The sequence below is a fragment of the Cetorhinus maximus genome, chromosome 14 (assembly GCF_964194155.1).
Source record: "Cetorhinus maximus chromosome 14, sCetMax3.hap1.1, whole genome shotgun sequence".
Classification (NCBI taxonomy): domain Eukaryota; kingdom Metazoa; phylum Chordata; class Chondrichthyes; order Lamniformes; family Cetorhinidae; genus Cetorhinus; species Cetorhinus maximus.
Window position 1 is genome coordinate 57414051 of NC_135892.1, and position 27437 is coordinate 57441487.

Consider the following 27437-nt stretch of genomic DNA (forward strand, 5'->3'; position numbering starts at 1 on the left):
ATTTTGTTACTTGGAAACCAGCTTACAGAATGCCCCTTTACAAGTATTTCATTTCTATAAATTTTGCCCAATTTTATGGATATACCATCTACGAATATTCCCCTTTATAACAAATTATTTCCCAGTGTACCTGCAGTAATTCCAACAAGATAGAAAGTAGCAAGAGCATCATTCAGCAACTCACTAAGACCCTGGTATGGTCCATAAAATGGAAAGAAACTCAAAAAACTAACAAAAATAAAAACCTGTCATCAGAAGCAACTACAGTTGGTTGCAGGGGCGGAGAAGGTTGTTTGACTGCTCTATTGAGCAGAGGGTGTTGTGTAGCCATGATGATGGTGGAACGGAGGCTAGGAGGAAAGGCAGTAAGGAAAGAAGGGCTGACAAGTTAGAAGTTGCATATATTTTCAAGTGTTTTATGCTATGTGAGTGTTTATTATCAATGGAATTATACAAGTTTGTAGTATAACAACATTTTCCCCTCCATTCAGGTTTTCTCACTTCTCTCAAACAACTCAAGAACGATGTTCCAGTTGTGAAGACAGGGATGGAATGTGGCCTCAGCTTGGATAAAGAAATTGATTTCAAGCTTGGTGATGAAATAATTTGCTATGAAGAAAAAGAAATCCAACAAAATATCTCCTGGGATCCAGGATTTTAAAACTTGATTACTCCAAGAACTGAAGAGTTTTTGAATTTAATTAAATTGCACTATTAATATAAAGTCTGTCCAGTAAAATGACTAAATGGACAAAATATGTTCATGATGTATCCAGCCTGTTTGGAATACAGGCCAATAAAAAGACCAGCATTTACATAATGACTGCACTTCATAAGGCTTTACTTTGAAGGATGGTGAATGTTATTCAGTGGATCCACGCAGAAGCCATTTTGAACATAGCAAGATTTTAGAAATAACAGTCTGTGGAAAAGAATATTGCAAAATCTGACTGTGGCCTGGAGAATTGACCAACTACAATTTGGAATGCTGAATGTGTTGTGATGTGTTGCATTTTTAGATCCTAGTGACAGGTTAAATATCTGTTAAACATGATTAAAATAGACTAAATGTGCACCTAGATGCTGGTGATCTATCGGGTAATGCATATGGTGTAATGGTCTCAACATACTTTTATATTGAAGGCATGTTGTTAACTATAGCGGCTGTCAGTAGCACACAATATAAAAGATTTGGCTCATGGGATCCCAGTGCTATTGAAGATCAAGATTTTCGCAGGACTCAAACTGCATCTCCACTAAAAGTAGGGAAAATAAAAGAGAGAGCAGTACTCGTGCAGCAGATGTGGATCTTCCTTTGAATTTAAAAGTGACTGTAGATAATAAAAAGATTCAAACCAAGCTTTCTGTAATTATAGTTAAAAATATTTATACCCTTCCATTAGATTTCATACATTTATTCAATACTGAATCATGGTGTTGAATACCTCATGGGGAAGAACATTATCACTGCAAAAACCGTTTTCTCCACTTTGACTCTTTGAATTGGATTCTGAAAATTAGACACAAGTTTAAGTGAACTCTTGGGTGCAGAAGGGGGATGGGGTGGTGGAAGACACAAATAGATTTCTGTCCAAGGCCCAAACAATTTAACATTGAGGTGGGTCTAATTATTCATTACAGTTATTGCCAAAATACATTTTTGCAAATGATTGGGACATATTTTAGTTACAATTCTGCTGAATTTTGCTTTTATGAATATTAGGAATGTAGTAGATTCACTTTTTTTGTTTCTTCAGAGATTAGAGATATCAAAACAAGTACCTTCACTAATATAAGCAATCAAACTGTTTCAGGTACCATGATATTAACATTCTGGCTACTTAGATTTTTATGGCGTTTTTCTATCTGTAAAAGCACCTGATTGCTATAGTAATGTAGTACTGTACAAATGTGAATGATCTTAACATTTTCAGCATATTGATCCTTAAAATGTATGGTAAAGCTGAAAATCACAACTTTTAAAAAAAGTTCACTTTACATCATTTTAATTTTGTTGTCACTAATATAGTATAAAAATACAGAATTATATTTTTAGTATATTTGAAAATATTGGATTCCTTTTGACTACTTCTATTATAAAATGCACTAGGAAATTTTGATAGTCTAATGATTCATTGCCTGGGATCAAATTGATACAGCATGGTTACTTTATTAAAGCTTTCAAAACGCACTTTTACATTTTAAAACTGCAGCAAATGTAGTTTAATTCTGACAGCAGTAGATACTCACATTTCTATGGGGCTTACAAGCTTAATATGTTTTGCATAATTGGGCTTGCCTGTGACTTCCCTTAGGACTGAATAGCCTTATGATACTAAGATAAAAGCAAAAAACTGCAGATGCTGGAAATCTAAAACAAAAACAAAAATACCTGGAAAAACTCAGCAGGTCTGGCAGCATCTGCGGAGAGGAGCACAGTTAACGTTTCGAGTCCGTATGACTTTTCAACAGAACTAAGGAAAAATAGAAGAGAGGTGAAATATAAGCTGGTTTAAGTGAGGGGAGGGGGTGGGTGGGACAGGTAGAGTTGGATAGAGGGCCAGTGATAGGTTGAGATAGCCAAAAGATGTCACAGACAAAAGGACAAAGAGGTGTTGAAGGTGGTGATATCATGTAAGGAATGTGCTAATTAAGGGTAGAAAGCAGGACAAGCAAGGTACAGATAGCCCTAGTGGGGGTGGAGTGGGGTGAAGGGAAGGGATTGAAATAGGCTAAAAGGTAGAGATAAAACAATGGATGGAAATACATTTAAAAATAGTGGAAATAGGTGGGAAAAGAAAAATCTATATAAATTATTGGGAAAAAAAGGGGGATTGGAAAGGGGGTGGGGATGGAGAAGAGAGTTCATGATCTAAAATTGTTGAACTCAATATTCAGTCCGGAAGGCTGTAAAGTGCCTAGTCGGAAGATGAGGCGCTGTTCCTCCAGTTTGCGTTGAGCTTCACTGGAACAATGCAGCAGGCCAAGGACGAACATGTGGGCATGAGAGCAGGGTGGAGTGTTGAAATGGCAAGCGACAGGGAGGTCTGGGTCATGCTTGCGGACAGACCGAAGGTGTTCCGCAAAGCGGTCACCCAGTCTGCGTTTGGTCTCCAATGTAGAGGAAACCGCATTGGGAGCAACGAATGCAGTAGACTAAATTGAAGGACGTGCAAGTGAAATGCCTTATGATACTGTCAGGGTTGGCGTGTAAATAATGGCCACTTATATAAAACAATGAAAAATCTCTGGAACTGTACACCAATAAAAAAGAATATATGCCTTCAATGGAGAGGAAATTTCCAAAATAAAATTAATCCTTTTGAAATGAACCTGGTTTCTGTCATTGTAACAGTGTCAGTTTAAACAGTAGTTTAAAATTTGCTCAATAAAAGTGACATGTCTTTTAACAGTTATATTTTTTGTTGTTTTGCCAGAAGTAAATTTATAATGTCAAAATATATTCAAATATTACTTCAACCTTTTGACTGGCTTGGCAAGGTTCTAGTAATAGTAAATCTCCCATAATGTGCCTACAGATAGCTTGCAGGAGAGAATTTATTTTATAAGGAGTCACGTGCTGGAAGGTGCAGGAGCCAGGAAAACACTAAAAAACACATGATAGAACATTTTCATATACTTTCACATACTTCTGGTTGGAGTCATACCAAAGACAAAGGAAGATGGTTGTGGTTGTTGGTAAGGCCAAAATCTCAGCTCCAGGACATCATTGCAGGAGTTCCTCAGGGTAGTGTCCTAGGCCCAACCATCTTCGTCTGCTTCAATGACCTTCCGTCCCCGTAAGTTCAGAAGTGGGGATATTCGCTGATAGTTGCCTAGAGTTGAATTTTGTTCACCACTCCTCCTAATGAAGCAGTCCATGTACACATGCAACAAGACCTGGACAACACTGAAGTTTGGATTGATAAGCAGTACCTTCCTTTGTGCTTGGTATGACTCCAACTAGTGGAGAGCTCTCCCTGATTCCCACTCAGTCAAATGATGCCTTGATACCAAGGGCAGTCTTTTCAACTCATCTCTGGAATTTAACTTTTTAGTCTACCTTTATCCCAAAGCCATATTGTGGTCCGGAGTCGAGTGGTTCTGTCAGAACCTAAACTGAGCATTGGTGAGCTGGTTATTGCTATATGCCTGTGCAGCTTGAGGTGCCGCTTGTTCTTGAGTGCAAGTCTTAAGCACTACAGTCGGCATGTTGTTGGAGCCCAAAGCCTTTGCGCTCAGCCATTTCTCAATTTCACTTGTATTATTTCAAATAGTATGAAGACTGGCATTTTATGGTGGGCATCTTAGGAGGCCAAGATGGATCATCAATTTTGCACCTCAGGCTGAAGATGCTTGTAAATGCTTCAGCCTTTACTCATGTGCTGACCTCCACCATCATTGAGGATAGGGATCTTCATGGTGCTTCCTCCTCCCATTAATTTAATTGTTCACACCCACTCATTACTAGGCATGGCAAAACTGCAGAGCTTTGTTCTGCTGTTGGTTGTGGTATTGCTCTCTATAACATGCTGCTTCTCCTGTTTAACATATAACCGTGTTATAGCTTCTCGAGGTTGGCACCTCATTTTCAGTCGTGCCTGGTGCTGCTGGGATGCATTTGTACACTCATTAAATCAAGCTTGTTCTTCTGGCTTGATGGTAATGGTAGAGTGAAAGATATGCTGTCATGGAGTTAGATGTGTTGGAATAGTTCTTCTGATGGTTCTCAGCATCACATGGATATCCAGTTATGAGCTGCTAGATCTGTTCTAAACCAATCCAGTTTGGCAGAGCGATAGTTCCAAACACAAGGAGGGGTGGTGGGGGGTTATTCTGTTTGAAGACAGTACTTGATTCCTACAAGGCCTGTGCAGGCCTTTACCAATACATCTGTGACAGGTATACTGCTAATAACAGGAATGTAGGCGTCTCCCTCGTATTCACACATCACCTACTGCAAACCCAGACTGTTAGTTACTTCCTTCAGGACTTGGCAAGGCACTTTTCAACATTGAAATCCCCTACCCTAACTATACTGTGCCCATCAGTGCTAACAAGTGGTGTTAAATACAGAGTACAGATTAATCAGCTGAAGGATAACAGGTTTCCTTGTCATGTTTAGCCTGTTGCCATGAAAAGCTTATGGGGTCAAGAGTCAGTGTTCAGGACATCCAAGGTCACACTCCCAACTGTATACGACTGTGCCACCACCTCTGGCAAGTCTGTCCTGTTGACAGAAAGCACATACCTTGGCTTTGCTGTAGGAGCCTGTGACATTGTCATACTCATAATGGAACTTCTCAAGCAATGTCACAGTGTTCCCCAACTATTCTGTGGGACAGCTGTCCCAGTGGTACAAATCCCCAGATATTAATGAGGACAGCTTTGGAGGTTTGAGTGGGTAGTGTCCTAGGCCCAACCATCTTCAGCCACTTCATCAATGACCTTCCTTCCATCATAAGGTTAGAAGTGGGGATGTTTGCTGATGATTGCACAATGTTCGGCACTATTTGTGACTCCTCAGACACTGAAGCAATCCATGTCCCAATGCAAGATCTGGACACTATCCAGGCTTGGGCTGACAAGTGACAAGTAACATTTGCACCAACAAGTGACAGGCAATGGCCATCTCCAACAAGAGAGAATCTAACCATCATCCCTTGACATTCAATGGCATTTCCATCACTGAATCCCTATGAACATCCAGGGGGGGGCTACCATTGACCAGGAACTGGACTAGCCATAGAAATACTGTGGCTACAAGAGTTCAGAGGCTAGGAATCCTTGACTGAGTAACTCACTTCCTGACTCCCCAAAGCCTGTCCACCATCTACAAGGCACAAGCCAGGAATGTGATTGAATACTCTCCCCTTGCCTGGATGAAGGCAGCTCCAATAACATTCAATAAGCTTGACACCATCCAGGACAAAGCAGCCTGTCTGATTGGTACCTCATCCACAAACATTCACTCCCTCCACCACCGACAGAGAGTACCATCTATAAGATGCATCGCAGGAACTCACCAAGGTTCCTTAAGCAACACCTTCCAAACCCAAACATTGATGGACAAGAGCAGCACACATAGGAGCACCACCACCTTGAAGTTCCCCTCCAACCACTCGACTTGGAAATGTATTGCCACTCCTTCACTGGATCAAAAACCTGGAACTCCCCAACAGCACTGTGGGTGTACCTACACCACAGACTACAGCGGTTCAAGAAGGCAGCTTACCACCACCTTCTCAAGGGTAATTAGGGATGGGTAATAAATGCAGGCCAAGCGAGTGAGAACCATATCCCAGGAATTATTTTAAAAATCTATACGGACTCCCCTTAAATGCATCTATACTATTTACACCAACTACTCCTTGCTGTTGTTGATTCTATATTCCAATTCTCTCTCTGGTACTGCCCAAGAAATATATCAATTATTCAACCAATTCAAATTACCTCAATTTCTGTTCTCTCAGAACATTCTTCCAAAGACCCACTGATTAAAGACAGCCAGGAACACAACTAACACACTTGGCAGGCTTTAATGAATCTTGGCTACTTAGGCAAAATACCATGGGCCTGCTGCTACCCAGATAACTTTGTTCTATGCCATAGCATCTCCCAACAAAAATAAGCTCCTACAGAAGGGGAAGAATACTGAATTTAAAGACTTCAACACCAATCATTTTTCATCATCGTTTATTATAAACTGTTTAATTATGCATCTTCAGCCTTGTTGAAGCAGTATGTCAGACAGCACTTCCCACAGTATTGCCTGTTGAAATGACTGGCCATAAACACACCAGCACCACACTCCTCAGAAGGGCATTCACGCCGCAGACGATAGATTTTCCCATATTCATCAACCTAAAAGTAAAAAAAAGTGCTTAATTTCATCTTAATATGTACAGAAATTTGAGAATCAAGTATCAGTACTGTAATAAACTGGACAAAGCCTCATTTTGTAGCACAAAAAACAGCCTTACTGAACAATGGTGAAACACTATATATAGCTAGCATGTTTGCCATCAAATGGGCAACGTGGTAGGTAATGGGATGGAATGGAAAAGGAAGCCAGACCTACTAAAACCAATGTTTTCCACCTGTAAATTATACTATTGTGATAAGCACATTGTATGAATTGGTTCAGTATTGACAGGGCTTCCTTCTGCACAAGTAGAGCTGCAAGTGACAGGCAATGGCCATCTCCAACAAGAGATGAGCAAACAAGTGCTCTGAATCCAGTTAAGCAACTTTCCGCCAGTGGCTTGAAGATCCTACAGAAATAGAATCCAGACTGTCCAATTGCTCTTCAAATAAGCAGAGCACCTCCGACTCTCAGCATAAAACTATTAAATGTAGAATTTAATTCAGGCCAAAACAATCTCTGACCTTAGAAGTCTCAAAGCAATATTTCAGATGCTGCAGAGGGACTTCTGTACAGCAATTTAGCCGAATTGACTTGGTGCATTTTTAAACATCAATTTCAAAACAAGTTATAGGTTGGGGAATTTTTCATTTCACTACCATTGTCCCTGTGTTTTAACAAAGAGAGCACCACCTTTTCAGGCTTACACTAATTCTGCCCATTAAGAGCAGAGAGCAAGATGGTCACTTTTTCCTTCCATAGCATCACAGAATGAAACCTGCATATCACTTGGCACCATATTTTGCATTCTTATGCAACAAAAAAAACTACTTCAATTCATCCTTCCTGTACAATGTTCAACACCTGGAAAAAAATACACATCTTCAACAGCTGTAAACAGTGGCTCAACTACTTTTGATCAAGGATTTAAATGTCAAGATGAGCCTCTAAGAAAAGGAAGCTTCCCAATAATTTAACGTTGAGGAGAACGCCAACTCTCCAAACTGTTACCTTGTAATATTTAAGGACAGCAAGCTTGACCTTCTTCCTCTTATGCTGGTTTTTCTTTGGTGTGGTGTAAGACTTCTTCTTCCTCTTCTTGGCACCACCACGAAGTCTCAATACAAGGTGCAAAGTTGATTCCTATTGAAGAACAAGAAGTTACTTTTATGAAGCATAAAGGACAAACTCCCCCCATTTGTTTTGGTGTATAAAGCATCACTACAAGAATCAAATTCAGTAGACCAACTGCAAGGTCAGAGATGTATTGAAACACAAGAAAAATAGAAGTAAACATACCTTTTGGATGTTGTAATCAGAGAGTGTACGGCCATCCTCCAACTGTTTTCCAGCGAAGATCAGTCGCTGCTGATCAGGGGGAATACCTATGTTGAAATTACAAATGGAAGGGTTTAACTAAACTAGTCTCATCTCACCTGAATTAGATAATGATGCTGTTAGTCAGAAAAGCTGAAACCTTAATAAATGAACAGGCAGCATAGATCCATGGACTTAATTTCCATGAACTCAAACTGGCCATTCAAGTGGCATATAAATAAGTACTAAAACAAAAGCAAAGCTGTCTTGTTAGATGCATTGAACTTGCAAGTACCTTTTTTCCATACAAAGTGTGCATTTTAAAAAAAAAACATTAGATTTTAGCACACTTTCATTGTCAGAACCATACCTAGGTAGAAAGTGATGCACAGATGGCAAGCTAACATGAGCCTTGAATGATTATAAATTTAAGTGGTTTGTATTTACAAACACATGTGAATCTAGCCTCCCCTCAGAATGACAACATTGCTTCTTCATACTTCTGATTACCACATTCTGTGAAATAATGCTTTTGGAGGCGTTTACAAAACATCCTAATGCTCTAATTACTTGTCAACTAATACAACTAAAGCATGAACTAAAACAAAAATTGCTAGAAGAACTCAAGCAGGTCTGACAGTATCTATGGAGAGAAAAAGTTAATGTTTCGAGTCCAGATGACTCTTTTTCAGAACTCGAGTTCTGAAGCCAAAAGGGATCACAACTTGAGGTAAATTTGTACAGACATTCTAAAGCAGTCTCTTCCTTGTTAGGGTATCATAGCACACACCAGGTAGACTACGCCTGGGGTTCCATTGTCACTACTCAACACAGCGACTTCTGTTTTAAAAGCGTTTGGGTTGATTAGCATGGCCGCGATCAGGAAATCAGCATGAGATTGCAAATTGCATCCCACACAATGTTCTGAACTGCATTTCAAATTGGGCCTGCATGTCTTAAGGTCTTCCAAGGCTAATGGGTCAGCTTTTTCAAGGCAATGAAAATTAAATGTCAAAATCGAAACTATACTCTACCTTCCTTGTCCTGAATCTTAGCCTTTACATTTTCAATAGTATCTGAGGGTTCAACCTGCAATTAAAAAGTCAGAAAAAAAACTTGAATAGTGTACAAGTGTCAGAAACATGTTCCGCTTTTTTGATTTAAAAATCAATATATATTTTAGAAGAATTATAGCTTGACATGTCCACTATAACTTTAAAATCTCCACCTGAATTCAAATTCAAAACAAGTCACACTGATGATTTAAATTCTAAACAAAAATAAAAAGCTAATTGTCTTGTCTTTAGAATACTGAAAGGCCTGGATAGAGTGGACGTGGGGAAGATGTTTCCATTAGCAGGAGAGACTAGGACCTGAGGGCACAGCCTGAGAGTAAAGGGAAGTCCTTTTAGAACAGAGATGAGGAGAAACTTCTTTAGCCGGAGAGTGGTGAATCTATGGAATTCATTGCCACAGAAGGCTGTGGAGGCCAGGTCATTGAGTGTATTTAAGACCAAGATAGATAGGTTCTTGATTGGTATGGGGATCAAAGGTTACAGGGAGAAGGCAGGAGAATGGGGTTGAGAAACTTATCAGCCATGATTGAATGGTGGAGCAGACTCGATGGGCCGATTGGCCTAATTTCTGCTCCTATGTCTTATGGTCTTTCTGCACACAGTATACAACCACGGTCAAGAAAGCTGGCTTCGTCAAGTCACTTTTAAAAAAATCAACAGTAGGGACAGAGGCACCAATCTTACAAGCTTGAGCATCTCAGCTCATCCAACTTTTAAAGGAGCTGCCCAACTACTGGAGCACTCAGATATAAAAACAAAAAACTACTGCGGATGCTGGAAATCCAAAACAAAAACAGAATTACCTGGAAAAACTCAGCAGGTCTGGCAGCATCGGTGGAGAAGAAGAGTCGACGTTTCGGGTCCACACGACCCTTCAACAGAACTGAAGTATAGTTAGGAGAGGGGTGAAATTTACTAACCAGCTTATATTTCACCCCTCTCCTAAATATACTTCAGTTCTGTTGAAGGGTCGTGTGGACCCGAAACGACGACTCTTCTCTTCTCCACTGAAGCACTCACGTTGCCCTAAAAACGCTAGGTCAACGTTTTGATTAAAAAGGGAATACGGAAAGGGCAAACATTGAAAGCAAAATATCTAACACTATTTTCACACAATACATTAAATCAGCATACTGTAACATGTTACATAATTTTAAACGTTAACGAAAAGTATTCACTTAGTTATTTATGAAGGAGCGACCTCATCCGAAGTCGAGTAAATCAATTTTAGGCCATAATTAAAAGAGGGCATGCAAGAAACATGCCAGTAAACCCCGTGCCGTTAAAGCGGACATCAAAGGCGATAAATTCGCAGCCACTGCATTAAAAAGAACTTTCCAAGTAATGGAGACCTTCAGATTCGCAAAAGAGAACATGTTGTCTCGGGTACTGAGCGCACATTAACAGCCGCGTGTGTGACTTTAAAATCAACCTCACGTCAAGGTAGCTTTTAATTTTCAATTTGGGCATTTACACGTTTTGTTTCCTCTTGAGGCCTGATGTAGGCTCTTGGGGGAGGGAAGGCCTCCAGTCAGCGCCTCGCCCCAGCCGGCCCAGCGAATAACTCACCTCGAGGGTTATCGTTTTCCCCGTGAGGGTTTTCACAAAGATCTGCATTTTCAAATTCAATCCACCTAAAAAGGAGCCAAGAAATTAGTTAAATTATTAGAGTTAAAATCAGATCTAACGCGGCTAATAATGTATAAAACGTCCATAATGCGGGAACTGAGACTCACCAACTCCTTCCTCCAGAAAGGTGCAGCATCAAAAGAGGTCCTAGTGCTAAAGACACGGGGTTTTCCAAACCGGCTGCAGGGGTTGGGTGTCTAAGCAACTCCGTTTTCAGTACAGGTCAATTTTGCAAAATATTATCTCTTCTTCAAAACATTGATAAAATTCAAAGTAGTATCAAATTGTGTGCACATTAAATCACTAACTTAGTTTTAAATCATTTTATTTAGGATCAAGATAGCCTGTTGCATTGCATTGTGGATCTTCCGTCTCGGCCGACTAAAATGGCCGTAAAATACAATCTAAGGTTTTGTTCAAGCATGATTTGTAAATAAGCACATTCGCTTTGTTGAATAAAAGTAAATCTGATCATAAAAATAAATTATTTGAGTTCCCTAAAGATCCGTCGAGTTGAAACTACATTTTCCAGAAGGCTTTGCGCGGCGGCGTCCTTTCGATTCCTTAGCAACCGGTGACCTTGGAGATGGTGGGAGAAAATCCTGGAAACACGCAGTCTCTGTGGAGAGGGGAATTAGAAATAACGCTTCAGGTCGATGACTTGCCAGTACTTGGAGGTTTTAGGCGCTGAATGTTGAGTCGGGAATATGAAATAGTAAGTGTGAGAGGCTTGGCCTCCCCGGCAGGCCGCAGACTGATCATCTGGACAGGAGCCCGGGGCGGAGGAAACTCGAATGGCGGCCGAAGGGCTGTCAACAGCGGCTTCGGGAAAGTGTCAGGTTATTCCACCTATTCCCAACGTGGCCGACCGAAACCTGCTCTGCCGCATACGGGCACACATCAAGACCGAGACTGGGGAGCTGGGCTGTCCTGACCAGGGACCCGATGAGCAGCGGTACATTATTTACAGGAATGTGTTTGACAAGGTAAGAATGGCTGGACCGCATCTGCCACAATTAACGTTATTTGTTTTTACATCAGGCAGAAATAATTTAACTGAACAGAGGGAGGAGAAGCATTATTTGACAGTGTAGAGAAACATATTTAAAAACATTACAAACCGGCCCGGCGCCTTAACTCACATCGAGGGTTAAATTTATAATTTATCGTTTTAATTAGAGACATAGGTTCTCAGAGTAGAGAAATATTACGGCCTGGAATTTGTGGTTATAATGACTACATAACTGTCAGTCTTATTACGGTGTAAAACTGACAGCAGCATGTGGTGTCTACACATGCGCATTTAAACGCGAAAAATCCCAACGTTGCTGTCAATGAATCCCTGCTCCCATGCCCTTGCAGTTGTAAAACTACTTAACATCTGTCAAAGGGAAAATGCTAGAATCTATTATTAAGGAGATTATAGCAGGGCACTTAGAAAATCTGAATGCAATCAGGCAGAGTCAACATTGTTTAGTGAACAGGAAATTGTGTTTGACTAGAGTTTTTTGAGGAAGTAACAAGCAACGTGGATAAAGGGGGACCTGTGGCTATGGTGTACTTAGATTTCCAGAAGGCATTTGATAAGGTGCCACATCAAAGGTTAACTACAAAAAAATAAGAGCTGATGATGTAGGGGGTAACATGAGAGCATAGCTAGCTAACAGGAAATAGAGTAGGCATAGATGGGTCATTTCCAGGATGGCAGAATGTAACAAGTGGAGTGCCACAGGAATCAGTGCTGGGTCCTCAACTATTTACAGTCTATATCAATGACTTGGGTGAAGGGACCAAATGTATAGTTGCTAAATGTGCTGATGACACAAAGATACGTAGGAAAGAAAGTTGTGAAGAGGACATAAGCAGTCTGCAAAGGGCTATGGATAGGTTAAGTGATTGGTCAAAAAAATAGAAAGTGGAATATAATGTGGAAAAATGTGAACTTGTCCACATTAGCAAATTATCTAAATGGAGAGAGATTGCAGAACTGAGGTACAAAGGGATTTGGGTGTCCTGGTACATGAATCACAAAAAGTTAGTATGAGATACAGCAAGTGATTAGGAAGGCAGTGGAATGTCCTCATTTATTGTGAAGGACAATAAATGTCCTTCATTTTTGCTAGAGTTGTACATGGCATTGGTGAGACCACATCTTGGTGTCCTTATTTCAGAAAGGACATAATTGCATTAGAAGCAGCTCAGAGAAGGTTCACTCGACTGATTCCTGAGATGAGGGGATTATTTTATGAGGAAAGGTTGGACAGCTTTGACATGTATCCACTGAAATTTAGAAGAATGAGAGATGATCTTATTGAAAGATCCTGAGGGGACTTGATAAAATGGATGCAGTATAATGTGGATAAGTGTGAAGTTATCCACTTCGGAGGGAAAAACAGAATGGCAGAGTATAATTTAAATGGTGATAGATTGGGAAATGTTGCTGTACAAAGGGACCTGGCTGTCCTTGTACACCAATCACTGAAAGCAAGCATGCAGGTGCAGCAAGCAGTTAAAGCAAATGGTATGTTGTCCTTCATTACGAGGAGACTTGGGTACAGGAGCAAGGATGTCTTGCTGCAGCTGTACAGGGCCTTGGTGAGACAACACCTGGACTATTATGTGCAGTTTTAGTCTCCTTACCTAAGAAAGAATACACTTGCCATAGAGGGAGTGCAGCAAAGGTTCACCAGACTGATTCCTGGGATGGCAGGATTGTCGTATGAGGAGAGATTGGGTTGACTAGGCCTGTATTCACTGGAGTTTAGAATAATGAGAGGAGATCTCATTGAAACGTACAAAATTCTGACAAGGCTGGACAGACTGGATGCAGGAAAGATGTTTCCTCTGGCTGTGGGGGGTCTAGAACAAGAGGTCACAGTCTCAGGATACAAGGTAGGCTTTTTGGACTGAGATGAGGAGAAACTTCTTCACGCAGAGGGTGGTGAACCTGTGGAATTCTCGACTACAGAAGGCTCTGGAGACTGAGTCACTGAATACATTTAAGACAAATAGATTTCAGGACTCTAAAGATGCCAAGGGGTATGGGGAGAGAGCAGGAGTATGGCGTTGAGATAGCAGATCAGCCATGATCATATTGAATGGTGGAGCAGGCTGGAAGGGCTGAATGACTTACTCCTGCTCCTGTTTTCTATGATGCTGAGAGGATGTTTCCCATTGTGGGAAAGACTAGAACTAAGGGACACATTTAAAAATAGGGGGTATCCTATTTAAGATGGAGATTAGGAGAAATTCTTTCTGAGGGTGGTGAATCTGTTGAACTGTCATCCCAGAGAGTGGTAGGGGCAGGGTCATTGAATATTTTTAAGGCAGAGGTAGGTAGACGCTTGACTAACAAGGGAGTCAAAGGGTATTTGGCTTAGGTAGGAAAGTGGCGTTGAGGCCACAATCAGCTCAACCATGATCTTATTGAATGGCAGAGCAGGCTCAAGGGGCCGAATGGCCTAGTCCTGCTCCTAATTTGTATGTTTGTGTGTAATCAGAGCAGAATAAGTGAGTTGATGTGAGCTTCAACTTTTTACCTAGAATTCTCACTGTTGAATACATTGAAGATAGGCACCAAGAAATCCAATGGGGAATTCAGAAGAAACTTTTTTTGGGGTCCAAGTTAAAACGCAGAACCTCAAAGGCAACCATACAAACATATGAGTTAGAAGCAGGAGAAGCCCATTCGGCCCTTAGAGCCTGCTCCGCCATTCAATAAGATCATGGCTGATCTGACTGTAAACTCCTGCCTAGCCCCAATAACCTTTCACCCCCTTGTTTATCAAGAATCTATCTATCTATCTCTGCCTTGAAAACATTCAAAGACTCTGATTCCACTGCCTTTTGAGGAAGGGAGTTCCAAAGGCTCACTACTCTCAAAAAAATTCTTCTCATCTCTGTCTTAAATGGGTAAGCCCTTATTTTTAAACAGTGACCCCCTACATCTTGATTCTTCCACTAGAGGAAATATCCTCTCCACTTCCACCTTGTCAAGACTCCTCAGAATCTTATAGGTTTCAATCAAGTCACCTCTAGCTCTTCTAAACTCCAGCAGATACATGCCTAGCTTGTCCAATCTTTCCTCAACCCACCCATTCCTGGTATTAGTTTAGTAAACCTTCTCCGAACTGTCTCTAATGCATTTACATTCTTCCTTAAATAAGGAGATCAATACTGTATGCACTACTCCAGATATGGTCTCACCAGCCTCCTATTCAACTGAAGCATAACCTCCCTACTTTTATATTCAATTCTCCTTGCAATAAATGATAACATTCTATTAGCTTGCCTAAGTACTTGCTGTATCTGCATACTAGCCTTTTGTGATTCGTGTACTAGAACACCCAAATCCCTCTGAACCTTTTTATTCTTCCTGCCAAAATGGACAATTTCACATTTCCCACATTATATTCCATTTGCCAGATCTTTGCCCACTCACTTAACCAATCTACGTCCCATTGTAGCCTCCTTATGTCCTCTTCACAACTTACAAAAATAGAAACTAGGAGCAGGAGTAGGCCATTCGGCCCTTTGAGCCGTTAGGTAGGAAAGTATCATCAGCAAATTTAGCAACCATACCTTCTGTCCTTTCATCCAAGTCATTTGTATAAATTGCAAAAAGTTGAGGCACCAACTCTGATCCCTGTGGCACACCTCTCTTTACATCCAGCCAACCAGAAAAAGACCCATTTATGGCTACCCTTGGTTTTCTGTTAGCTCGCCAATCTTCTATCCATGCCAATATGCCCCCTACGCCATGAGCTTTTATTTTCTGCAATAACCTTTGATGTGGCACCTTTTCAAACGCCTTCTGGAAATCTAAGTACAGTATGTCCACCGGTTACCCTTTATCCACGGCACATGTGACTCCTTCAAAGAACTTCAATAAATGGTTAAACATGATTTCCCTTTCACAAAACCATATTGACTCTGCCTGATTGCCTTGAATTTTTCTACATGTCCTGTCATAATATCTTTCATAATAGCTTCCAACATTTTCTCTATGAGAGATAGTAAGCTAACTGGCCTGTAGTTTCCTGCTTTCTCCCTCCCTCCCTTTTTGAATAATGGAGTTACATTTGCTATTTTCCAATCTAATGGCATCTTCCCCAAATCGAGGGAATTTTGGAAAATTAAAACCAACGCATCAACTATCTCACTAGCCACTTCTTTTAAGACCCTAGGATGAAGTCCATCAGGACCTGGGGACTTGTCAGCCTGCAGCTCCAACAATTTGCTAAGTACCACTTCCCTGGTGATTGTAATCTTCCTGAGTTCCTCCCTCCCTTCCAATTCCTGATTTACAACTATTTCTGGGATGTTACTTGTATTTTCTATAATGAAGACCAATGCAAACACCTGTTCAATTCATCTGCCATCTCTATTTTCCATTATTAATTCCCCTGACTCAATTTCTATAGGACCAGCACTCACTTTTTATTCAAGTACCTTTAGAAACTCTTACTATCCATCTTTATATTTCTAGCTAGCTTTCTCTCGTACTCTAATTTTTTCCTCCTTATTAATCTTTTTGTTATCTTTAGATTGTTACCTGAGCACACGGCAATTGGCGTAGGGTCAATCAGAATAGAACATGTGGAAACATGTGGCTCAAACTATGGTGTGGAAGAAGGAGTTTTGATTAATTGAGCCAGTATTTGGGAGGGAGCTGTTCCGTTGGGATGGGCTCCACTTAAACCGGGCTGGAATCAGTGTCCTGGTGATTCGTTTAACTAGGGCTGTGAATAGGGCTTTAAACTAACTGAGGGTGGGGGAATGTTCAGGTGAAGGGAGATTTAGACTCCAAAGAGAAAAGTTGAGACGGTAGAACAGTATAGCGATTTAGGTGAAGGCAGCAGAGGGGGACAGCAAAGGACAGAGAGTTTAACAGTAATAGTACATCAAAAATAGTAGTCCGTGACCATAATTAGTCATAGTCTGAGAGAGACAGTAAGCATCTCTCTCTGTTTTAGAGAAAGATGAGTAGTTATAGCTTGAGAGGCACCACTCCACATCAAGCATGGCTGACCAGGAATCCCACCCATTCTTATTGTCTGCCATGGGAGTGTTGGAAGAATTATCAGCAGGTTTATTATTAACCTTTTTGGCCACGTCATGAGCACTCCTTCCATGGCTCAACAATTTGAATCCCAGAGCTTCTGGCTTCGAGGCTGGGATGCTACCTATTGAGCACAAGACCTCCCTCAATAATAGTAATGAAAAAAAAGGCTCTGAATGTACAAAGCATTTGCAATATGATAAATGAACTAGTGGCACAAATAGAGGTAAATGGCTTAGATCTAATCGCCAATACAGAGACATGTTTACAAGCTGACCAAAGTTGGGAAATAAATTTTCCAGGGTACACAACATTTTGAAAAGACAGAATAGAAAAGGAGGAGTAGCCTTGATAGTAAAAGATGACATAAGGACAGTAGTGAGAATGATCCTTGACTCAGAAGATCAGAAAGTTGATGCAGTATGGGTGGAGATTAGGAATAGCAAGAGTCAGAAAAAACTGGTGGCAGGAGTTTATAGGCCCCCTAACTAGTTAAACTGTTACAAAGAGCATTAAGCATGTAATTATTGGAAATTGTAACAAAGGCAGAGGAGGAGCAATCAAATTGCAAAAGTGGCCTAGAAGATGAATTTGTATGGTGTTGTGACAGTTTCCCATTAATACATTACATTAAAAAATAAAAACTCAGCAAGAAAGATCCATCCATGGCTTACTAACGAGGTTAATAATAGTATTAGAGTGAATTAAATTAATTATTAGATTAGATTGAAACCTGCATATGATCATGCACAGACAATGCTAATATTTCACAGCAGAGCCTGTCCTCCAGCCACCCTGGAACTCCCTTGCCATTGGACCAAGGTCCTGCCCTGTTGAGACCGTGTGGTGATAGGTGTTCAACAGCCACCCCATGTTAAAAAAAAATCATGCACAGGCATCTTTCACTTGCCAAAACAGAATTTGGGATCTGGAATATCAGGGCCCTCATGGACAAATGCACCAATGACAGGCTTGAGCGCCACACCACCATCATTTCTTGGGAATTCAGGCACCTCTACATCAACATTGCTGCCCTAGGTGGGATATGATGTTCAGGAGAAGGCTAACTGAAGGAGCAAGGCAGTGAGGTACACCCTTTTCTGGAAGGACCTTCCAGAAGAGTAATGACAGCTCCACGGGGTGGGCTTCGCCATCAAAAATAAGCTTGTCTGGTGCCCCAGCAACTCCCCCTGTGGAATAAACAAGCCCCCCATGACTGCTCAGCTCGCCCTGACAAGGAATCAACATGTCACTGTCATTAGTGCATATGCTCCTACACTTGATACAATAGATGAGGCTAAGGAGGGATTCTAAACTGACCTTGAGCAATCCCTAGTCCAAGCCCCAGCAGGTGACAAATTCATTCTCCTCAGAGATTTCAACACCATGGTGAGGAAGGACACAAAAACTCTGGAAGGGTGTGCTTTGCAAAGGAGTAGGAAAAGCAAACTCCAATGGAGTCTTCCTCTTGACAAAATGCCTGGAACATGTCTCTGTCATAACCAACATCCTGTTCCACCAACAAGACAAGCACAAGACCTCAAGGCAACACCCAGGGTTGAAACACTGGCATCTGCTTGACTACATGATTATTCAAGCTTGGGACCACAAAGATGCCCTAATCACCCATGCCAGGTACCAATGAGTGTTGGATCGACCACCACCTTATCTGATGTACCATCCCCACCAGCCTGACCCCCAAACAGCAGAAGCAACAGAAGCAATTGCAAGATAATGAACATTGAAGGCTGCAAAGATCCCAAAAGTCTCAGTCAGCACCTCGCTGCCAACTTCTCAACCTCTAGCCACAGGAGCTGCAGTGTGCCCATAGTGCCTGATTGACCCTTAAGTCCACCAAAATAACCTGCAAAGAGGTCCTTGGCCTCTATATCAGGAAACACGGTCGCTTTCGTCAAACCAGTCACCAAGAGATATAGAATCAAAGGTAAGTGCAAAGCTTTCGCAGACTGGAAAATTCATGCCTCAGGGGAAAATATGGTTGCCAACTCTGGCTGGACATATTCTGGGAGACATCAGCAGAAGTGGCATCACAGAAAGCTGGTGATGTGGTGCCAGCAGGTCTGGGAACTCGGTCGCCATAGGAGAGTCCCAGGAGAAGAGCGGAAACACTTTAGGGTTGTCCTTAACATATCCCTGAAGAGGTCAAACATTTCTACCGACTCATGGGAGCCCCGGCTGTGTTCATTCAAAATGGAGAAGGTTCACGTGGGAAGGCACCGAACACATCGAGGGACTTTGGGAACATGCAGAGGCATCGGAGAGAGCACACAAACCTCCAAGCAACTCGCCTATGTGACCCTCAAGTACCACCTGCCCCCGTGTGGCAGAACCTGTAGATTGCACCTTGGACTTATCAGCCATCTCAGAACCCATCAAACTGAAGTGGAAGCAAGTCATCCTCGATCCCAAGGGGCTGCCTAAGAAGAAGAAGGAGATTAAGATTAAAAGAAGAGGCTGACAATATTGCAAAGAATTGTAGTAAACCTGAGGATTGGGATTGTTTTAGAAACCAGCAAAGAGCCACCAAAAAGTTGAAAAGTAGGGAAAAAAATATGAGAGTAAACTAGCCAGGAATATAAAAGCAGATTGTAAGAACTTTTACAAGTGTATGAAAAGGAAGAGAGTAGCTCTAGTAATCAATGCCCCGCCCCCCAGCATAGCCAGGACAGATATGAGAAATCATCATGTGAAATGAGAAAATGGTAGAGATTTGGAACAAAAATTGTGTGTCTGTTTTCACAGTAGTTACATAACAAAAATAGAGAGTAAGCAAGGAGTTAATAAGAGTGAGAAAATGAAATTAATTCATATCAGCCGAGAAAAAGTACTGGAGAAACCTAAAGGACTAAAATCCGATAAATCCCTAGGACCTGATGGCCTACATACTAAGGTCCTGAAAGAAACAGCTGCAGTGGTAGTCAATGTACTGGTTATGATTTTCCAAAACTCCCTAGATTCTAGACCGGTCACCACAGATTAGAAGTTAGCAAATGTAACATGGCTATTCAAGAAAGGAGTGAGAAAGAAAACTGGGAACTACAGACCAGTTAGCCTGACATTAGTCATCAGGAAACTGTTGGAATCTATTATTAAGGAAGTCTAACAATGTACTTAAAAAATCATTGCATGATCAGACAAAGTCAACATGATTTTACGAAAGAGAAATGCTGTTTGACAAATTTAAGAGTTTGTTTGAGGATGTAACTAGTAGTTAAAGGGGAACCAGTAGATGTAGTGCACCTAGATTTCCAAAAAGCATTTGATAAGATGCCACACAAAACACTAATACGCAAAATAAGGATTCATGGAGTGGAGGGGGCAGGGTAATATAATGGATAGACGATTGTGTCATGAAGAGATATTAATGTCTATAATGTTATTGGAAATTATTTTTAAAATGGAAATGTGTCCATGTGTTTGACTATGTGTATCGTAATTGGATTAAAGCCAGCTAGTCTGGGTGCTTTGATGTATAGTAGTTTTGAGATGTTAATTTGATAAATGTAAGGAGGATAGAAGGTAAAGTGTAAATTTGCATTTGTTGAATAAAGCATTCAAGAGTGGGTGTAAAATCTTGCACCTAGCTGGGAGACACCAAGCAATGTGTTTATATTACTAATAAAATTAGTGGGATGAAAATGTTGTTGTTAGAAGATGTGACGTTAAAAGCCTAGCGATACAATGGAAAGTTTACATTCAAAGGAAAAACTAGGAATAAACAGAAAGGAGTTTGTGTGTGTAAGTCAGAGGCATTTAAGATCCAATCAGCCTGTAAGCCTATAACTGTGTCTGTAAAGGAACCAAATTGCAAGGAACCTAATTTTGAATTCATAAGGTCAAATGTGCTTTGCCTGGTGTCTGTTTAAAGTCTATGGGTTACTGTTGCCTTGGTGGGGATTTACCTGGGAGTGATTAATTTGGGGATTTGTTTAAAAGTTATTATGGTAGTAATTTGTAGACATGTGTATGTGTTTAATTTGTTGTTAAGTTAATAAACATTTAATTTAGTTTTATATAAAAAAAAACCTCTTGAGGCTCAGTGGTCTTATTCCTGAATTCAAAGCTGCATCTCAAACATACCAATTGAAAATATAGGTTATGACAATCGTTCATGTTTCTCTCTGGGGTTTAACCAACTCAGCCTTTACCAACTGCTGTGTCATAACAGCTGGTTAACACACAGGAAGCAAAGACTAGGGAAAAACAGGCTTTTTCAAGTTGGCAGGCTGTAACTAGTGGCATGCTGCAAGGATCAATGCTGGGGCTTCAGCTATTTACAATCTATATGAACGACGTTAGATGAAAAGAATGATGAAGATACAAAGCTGGGTGGGAATGCAAGCTGTGAGCATGACTCAGAGGCTGGAAAGAGATATAGATAGATGGCAAGGTGGCAGATGGAGTATAATGTGGGTAAGTGTGAGGTTATGCACCTTGGTTGTAAGATTAGAAAAGCAGAATATTTTTTGAGGCATGAAACTTGTAAATGTTGATGTCCAGAGAGACTTGGGTGTACTCACACAAGGAACACAGAAAGTTAACATGCAGGTACGGCATACAATTAGGAAGGCAAATGGTAGTTGGCCCGTATTGCAAGAGGATTGGCGTGCAAGAATAATGAATAAGCTACAATTGTACAGGGCATTGGTGAGACCACCATAGCAGTACTGTGCACGTTTTTGGTCTCCATATTTAAGGAAGGATATTCTTGCATTGAAGGTGTACAGTAAATGTTCACTAGATTGATCCCTGGGATAAGAGGGTTGTCCTATGATGAGAGATTGAGTAAATTGGGCCATATTCTCTGGACTTTAGAAGAATGAGATCTGATCTCATTTGAAACGTATAAGATTCTGAAAGGGCTTGACAGGGTAGACACTGAGAGGTTATTTCCCCTGATGGGGGCATGTAGAAAACTGGGTACATTCTAGGATAAGGGGCTGATCACTTAGGAATGAGATGAGGAGAAATTTCTTCATTCAAATGGGTTGTGAATCTTTGGAATTGTCTACCCCAGAGGGCTGTGGATGCTCGATCATTGAATATATTTAACACTGAGTTTGATTTTTGGTCTCTCAGAGAATCAAGAGATATGGGTGTGAGCGGAAAGTGGAAGCCAAAGATCAGCCATGATTGTATTGAGTGGTGAAACTGGTTCAATGGACTTTGATCCTATTTCTTATGTTCTTATATTTTTTACCCAAAGAGCTGTAAGAATATGGAACTCACTGCAACAGGGAGTGGTTGGAACGAATAGTATAGATACATTTAAGAGAAAGATAGACAAGAATATCTGGGAGAAGGGAAAAGGGGGTCACAAGGATAAAGCCTAAACACCAGCATGGATTGTTGGGCTGAATGGTGTGTTTCAGTGCCTTAAATCCTATGTAATCCAATGTGAAAATGTTAAGCATTGTTGAATGAAGGGCAGCAGAGATTTTAACGATGTACTAAGTCATATTTATTTATGATCAGTTTTTCTGGCCTTGAAAACCTAATTTTATAAATATGGAATGACATTCCTTCAATTGCATGATGATAATTTCATGATCTTTAAAATAATTATTTTGTTTTTATTTTTTGGAATTTGTTTAAGATATTGTATCTTTTACTTTGTTCCAATCTATACGTCCCAAGCTTTATTTCACCTTTGATAAAATGATTAGAAATTGAATTATGATCTTTGCTGTTTACTTCCTGGTTTGCTGTCCGTGAGAATTCTTCAGTCTGATTAGCTGCTCAGCCTGCTTAATGATGTCACTCTTCCTGGGTCCCACAGATCCTCTACAGATCCTCCATAGGTGGCTCCAGATTAAAAATCACTTTGGAGTAAGGGCAATCCACACTCTGGAGCCTGCTAAATCTTTGTAGGCAGCTTGTTTTAGATCAGCGATAAGCGCCACCCCTTTGCCACTGACTGCAAAATCTGGCTGATTGATTGTGCTGGTTTTCTAGGCACGATTCCTTCTGATAATGTCATTCCCGACACAAAGGATTGTGGAATTTTAAGCACACTTTCTGTTCAGTGCCATTCAAGTTTCTGCTATTTTTTGCATTAGTTTAAAAACATCAGACTAGAAACAGGCACCACCCAAAAAACTGGCCACACCCCCAAACTAAATTTATTGCCATTAGGAGTTTCCGCTAATTGCATTCATTTGTAAGCCTTCATGCTGGCTTCAAAAGCTAAGCTGGCTCTTTTGGTGCAAGAATACCAATAGGTAATTTTTGAAAAAGAAGTTTTATTTACTAAAAAACTGAATATGTATCCCAATCTAAGCAGAAAAGAGTTCTATATTTCTTTATAGTAATTTATAATCAAGGTTACTTACAGTTGACGATGGATTGATACTATGATTTAAAATGCTTGTTTTTTGTGATAAGTTAATTCTCAGAAGTAGAGGGGAAATTTTACTAAGTTACCAATCCTAAATATATCAAATTTTTTCAAGCAAAATTTATTGTTTTAAAACATTAGATTTAAAATGCTATCCAATTGCGCTTATTCATGAAGATTTTGCATTCGGCGATATACAAATAAATTTGAATGGAAACTTGGGAGGGGGAAGAAAACCTTTCAAAACAGACAAAATTTGCGATGGAATTGCTGAGTGTGCCCAAAACAGAAACTACCCGAAGCAAGTAGAGGAACGTTGGATATACCACCCACTCCTTCCTTGGAGTTCCATTGGATTGGTCCATGATTATGCTCGGCAAAGTACTGCAGTGGTTTGTTGTTGCCTTCTGCAGTATGGCTGACCAGGAAACTCCCCTGCTCTTACTGCCTGCCCTCAGGGATATTGGAGGTATTTACAGGCTGCTAATCAACCTGTTGGCCACAACAAGCTTAAAACATAATATGTGGAAGATACATAAATATATGAACATGTTGTATTGAAGTATTATATACATCTTTATTTTATTTCACATTTACATAGGTCATTGACAATGCAACAGCATATAAAAACATACTCACATCTATCAAAAAGGAATACGAAGGAAGCATCAATGTTTTACACAAAGGACGAGAAGATTCTCGGTTTCTACACAGGAAGTTGAAATCAATGGCTTCTGAACCGATGACTCTCGTGGCTTACAAGAAAAGAGCCAGTCAGCTGCAAAACAAGTAGGATAGGAACCCTTACCAGAGAATTGTAGCAGCTACAGTAGCTCATCAGCCTTTGTTTATAATGTTTTGATGTTTCAGAGTAGATGGTGACATTGATTATATAGAAACATAATTCAATGTTTGCCTACACTCCCTTGTTTGTTGAGGCTAGTTAAAAGGCCTGCCTCGGTTCTCTAGGACTTTGTTCCATTTGTGGCAAAGGCTGTTAGGTGTTCTAGTCCTTGCTCCTCACACCTCCTCACCCTCCCATCCATTCCTCATGACCACTTATGCCCTCTATGCCAACTCAATGCCAACTCATGTTCCACACTCACCCCATGGCCCCTTTATAGTCCCCATGTCAACTCAGTGCCAACTCAACCCCCATCCACCCCCTCATATCCTCCATGCTGACTCATGACACTTCCAATGCCCATTCATCCGGAATATACTATATATAGAATCAATTAACCATATAGTGACAATAGCATGTGTGGAACTGCTCAGAAAAAAACCCACCCATTCACCGACCTTCTTCTGAAAAGAACTGCTGCTCCCACAACCGTATAAAAATGTCAATCAAACAGACCATTAAGGTATCAACAACAAAGGCTTCAAACACTTCACTTCCCTTAATCTTGTGCAAGTAAACATTGAGACATTGACAAAAGAGATAACTAAAAGAGCAATTTATTATAACTGCTAAAGATGTCAATCAAGCAAAGTCAACGGTTCTCTCCAACTGTCCAAACAGAACTCCTGCTGAGAAAATCTTTCTATGAGTCTGTGCTCTCAGCCAACTTGTACATTGAGGCCATCCAGTTCTACTGAAGGAGTTCTTGTTATACCTGTCTTCATTATGCATGCTTGGCTGAGAGCCCAGACTCATAAAAGGTTTTCCTCAGCAATTTTGATAGCTGAAAGTGGCATGGGTAAGACCTTTTGAACTTACTTTTCATAAGGTTCCCAAATCCAGACTATTGTTCACGACCCCTCTGAGCGGCTGTGAGTCACGAGTCATCCAGAAACTGGTCTAACTCCACAAAAATTGTTGGAGGCTAGGAGATGCCTAGCCCCTGCAATGGAGCTGGCCAGTTTGGGAGTGCAAGGAACGAGCTTGCTACCTACACCTTTATCACATGCCAGTGAAAATTGGAGACACCGAGAATGGTGGTGGGAATTCTAGAATCGGGTCCTACCCGCCATTTTTAAATGGCTCCAGAGTTGTTCGGACTCCACAAATATATTACTACCCTTAATCTCTTAGCAATTTTGGCCACGTAACACTAATTCATGGTTCTGCATTTTGAAACTGGATATTGAGGGTTTCTAAGCACAGAAAAAGAAGCGGATTTCAAGAATCCTGCTTGATGATTACAGTGAGAATTTTCTGGCCATTTTGCAGCTTCTTTTGATGTTCCCACCAAAATGGTCAGGAGACATTTTGTTGCACAATAATTTTTTTTGCCAAAGGTATCACTAGTGGGACATTGGGTTTCCCAGATGGGTATCTCCTTGTGTTTGCAATTTTTTTTTATAGGAAGAAGAAAAAGGCCAAGGAAGTAATACCAGGCCAGTCAAACACTTATTGGTATAAGCATCTACAGAAAGAGGTCTACATATATTGTTTTGTTAAGAGATTGCGCTTGTGGAGAGCCTAATTATCAAAGGAGGCTGTAACATCAGATCTAATGGTACAAATGGACCATGTGAAGGCCTAATCAATCTTAATGATTTTGAAAGCATTCTAACTCCGATATTGGATTGGATGAAGGAAGTCATGCATGCCAGGGAGATCAATGGAAAGCTAAGGTTGATTGGATGCATCTGTCATGGCGCTAATAAATATAAATATAGGCCATCACATTGATAATGACTTTGGGTGCACTGTTGTGACAAAGAGAACCACTCTCTTCACCGTCACCTGATATAGCACCACCTCCATTTAACTAGCCAGCAAATGGAACTGGTGGCGTTGGGTGGGGGGTTGGGCGGAGGGGGTGTGCTCTTTTTGGGTGCTGTGCACCTTTTTCTTTTTACCGCTTACTCCTTGCCTCTGCATCGGGTTTCTTTTGACATTTTGCCTGCCAGATAGTTTCCCTCTCTCCTTCAGCGAAGGGTTGCAATATTTTTCCAAAGATTTCAGGGAACTCGCTCAGTACCTCCATGTGATCATTCATTTTTAAGTTAATGCATCCTCTTAAATTTTGTCAAATGTGCTATTTTCTAGTGAGCCATTAGGTTACATCTGTTCACATTGCCAAAGCTTCATATAACCATGAGTAATTACACTTGTGAGAAGACCACACAAAACTATATGCTTTCTAGACTTTGGCAGGAACAAATTTCCCACTGTGGCTCCTGTGGCAATTAGCTGTGCAGCAAACTTGGATATGGTGAAATAACTAGAGGACCATCTTTGTGTGCCACTGTTGCCCGCTTCCTAGCTAAAGAGTGACATTGGTGGAAAGGATGTTTCCTCTTGTGGGAGAATTTAGAAACAGGGGTCATTGTTTAAAAATAAGGTGTCACCCATTTAAGACAGAGATGAGGAGAAATTTTTTCTCTTGGAGGGTTGTGAGTCTTTGGAACTCTCTTCCTCAATTGGAAGCAGAGTCTTTGAATATTTTTAGGGCAGAGATGGGTGGATTCTTGATAAGCAAGGTGGTGAAAGGTAATCGGGGTAGGTGGGAATGTGGAGTTGAGGTTACAGTCAGATCAGCCACGATCTTATTAAATGGCGGATCAGGCTTGAGGGACCAAGTGGCCTATTCCTGCTCCTAATTCGTATATTCGTAAGTATGTTCATATGTTTGCAAAGCACTTTGGGTTATCCTGAGGTCAAGATAAGGAGCTATATAAATGCAAATTCTTTCTTGTTTTTACTTGATAATTGACTTCTTTTAACAGAATTGATTTCATTAAACAAAATACAGCTGGATTAGAAGCTCGCTTGCAGGCAGTCAAAAATTCAAGAAATGCAAAAGGCAAGCCAACAGAAGAGACTTTGCCACCACAGGATGAAGTCTTCCATATTAAACGTATTCCAGGTCTGGAATTTGTCAAAACATTTTTAGATGTCTTTTTATCTTTTAATCAATTGTTTAATATTGAATAAATGCCAACTTCCTTTTAATTCTTAATTTTAGTTGATTATTGAATCCCTTTTTAAAATATATTATTCCATTGCCTTGTTGGAATCCCTCCAACCCTGCACCAACCCTAACCAAGAAGGCAACCTGCTTCCAGGCCCTTGCAAATAACTGGAAGTGATTGCTTGGAAATGTTCAAGTGATTATCCCTTCAATTATCTATGCCATCTTGTGAGGAAGGTTTGCTTGTTCTTTTCCCATAATAGTA

At 40.6% G+C, this 27437-nt stretch overlaps 3 protein-coding genes across 11 annotated transcripts in view; 2 read left to right on the forward strand and 1 right to left on the reverse strand.

Annotated features, from left to right (window-relative positions):
• Positions 1 to 2058, forward strand: part of mtif2 (mitochondrial translational initiation factor 2) — a 68975-nt gene extending 66917 nt beyond the window's left edge. For all 6 annotated transcript variants that reach the window (XM_078556939.1, XM_078556940.1, XM_078556938.1 and 3 more), the window contains one exon: positions 492 to 2058. In XM_078556939.1, coding sequence (XP_078413065.1) covers positions 492 to 661 — 170 coding nt within the window. In that variant the 3' untranslated portion in view covers positions 662 to 2058. The remainder of the gene's footprint in view (positions 1 to 491) is intronic.
• A 4637-nt stretch (positions 2059 to 6695) lies between these two features.
• rps27a (ribosomal protein S27a) lies at positions 6696 to 11341 on the reverse strand. Its single transcript, XM_078556969.1, has 6 exons — positions 10995 to 11341; positions 10828 to 10892; positions 9217 to 9271; positions 8165 to 8250; positions 7877 to 8008; positions 6696 to 6864 (listed from the first exon to the last, which is right to left on the reverse strand). The coding sequence occupies exons 2-6, from the start codon at positions 10873 to 10875 to the stop codon at positions 6715 to 6717; spliced, it is 471 nt and encodes a 156-aa protein (XP_078413095.1). The 5' UTR covers positions 10876 to 10892; positions 10995 to 11341; the 3' UTR covers positions 6696 to 6714.
• Positions 11333 to 27437, forward strand: part of LOC144689675 (clathrin heavy chain linker domain-containing protein 1-like) — a 113956-nt gene continuing 97851 nt past the window's right edge. For 3 of the 4 annotated variants that reach the window (XM_078556961.1, XM_078556962.1, XM_078556964.1), the window contains exons 1-3: positions 11333 to 11873; positions 23908 to 24095; positions 26988 to 27127. In XM_078556961.1, coding sequence (XP_078413087.1) covers positions 11682 to 11873; positions 23908 to 24095; positions 26988 to 27127 — 520 coding nt within the window. In that variant the 5' untranslated portion in view covers positions 11333 to 11681. The remainder of the gene's footprint in view (positions 11874 to 23907; positions 24096 to 26987; positions 27128 to 27437) is intronic. The other variant, XM_078556963.1, reaches the window with a different exon arrangement.

Excerpts from the sequence above, each read along its gene's own strand:
- rps27a (XM_078556969.1), bottom strand. The coding sequence starts at position 10,875 with ATGCAGATCTTTGTGAAAACCCTCACGGGGAAAACGATAACCCTCGAG. Across the intron at positions 8,251-9,216 it reads TAAGATTCAGGACAAGGAAG|GTATTCCCCCTGATCAGCAG; the intron begins GTAGAGTATAGT and ends ATTTCAACATAG. Across the intron at positions 8,009-8,164 it reads CTGATTACAACATCCAAAAG|GAATCAACTTTGCACCTTGT; the intron begins GTATGTTTACTT and ends GTTCTTCAATAG.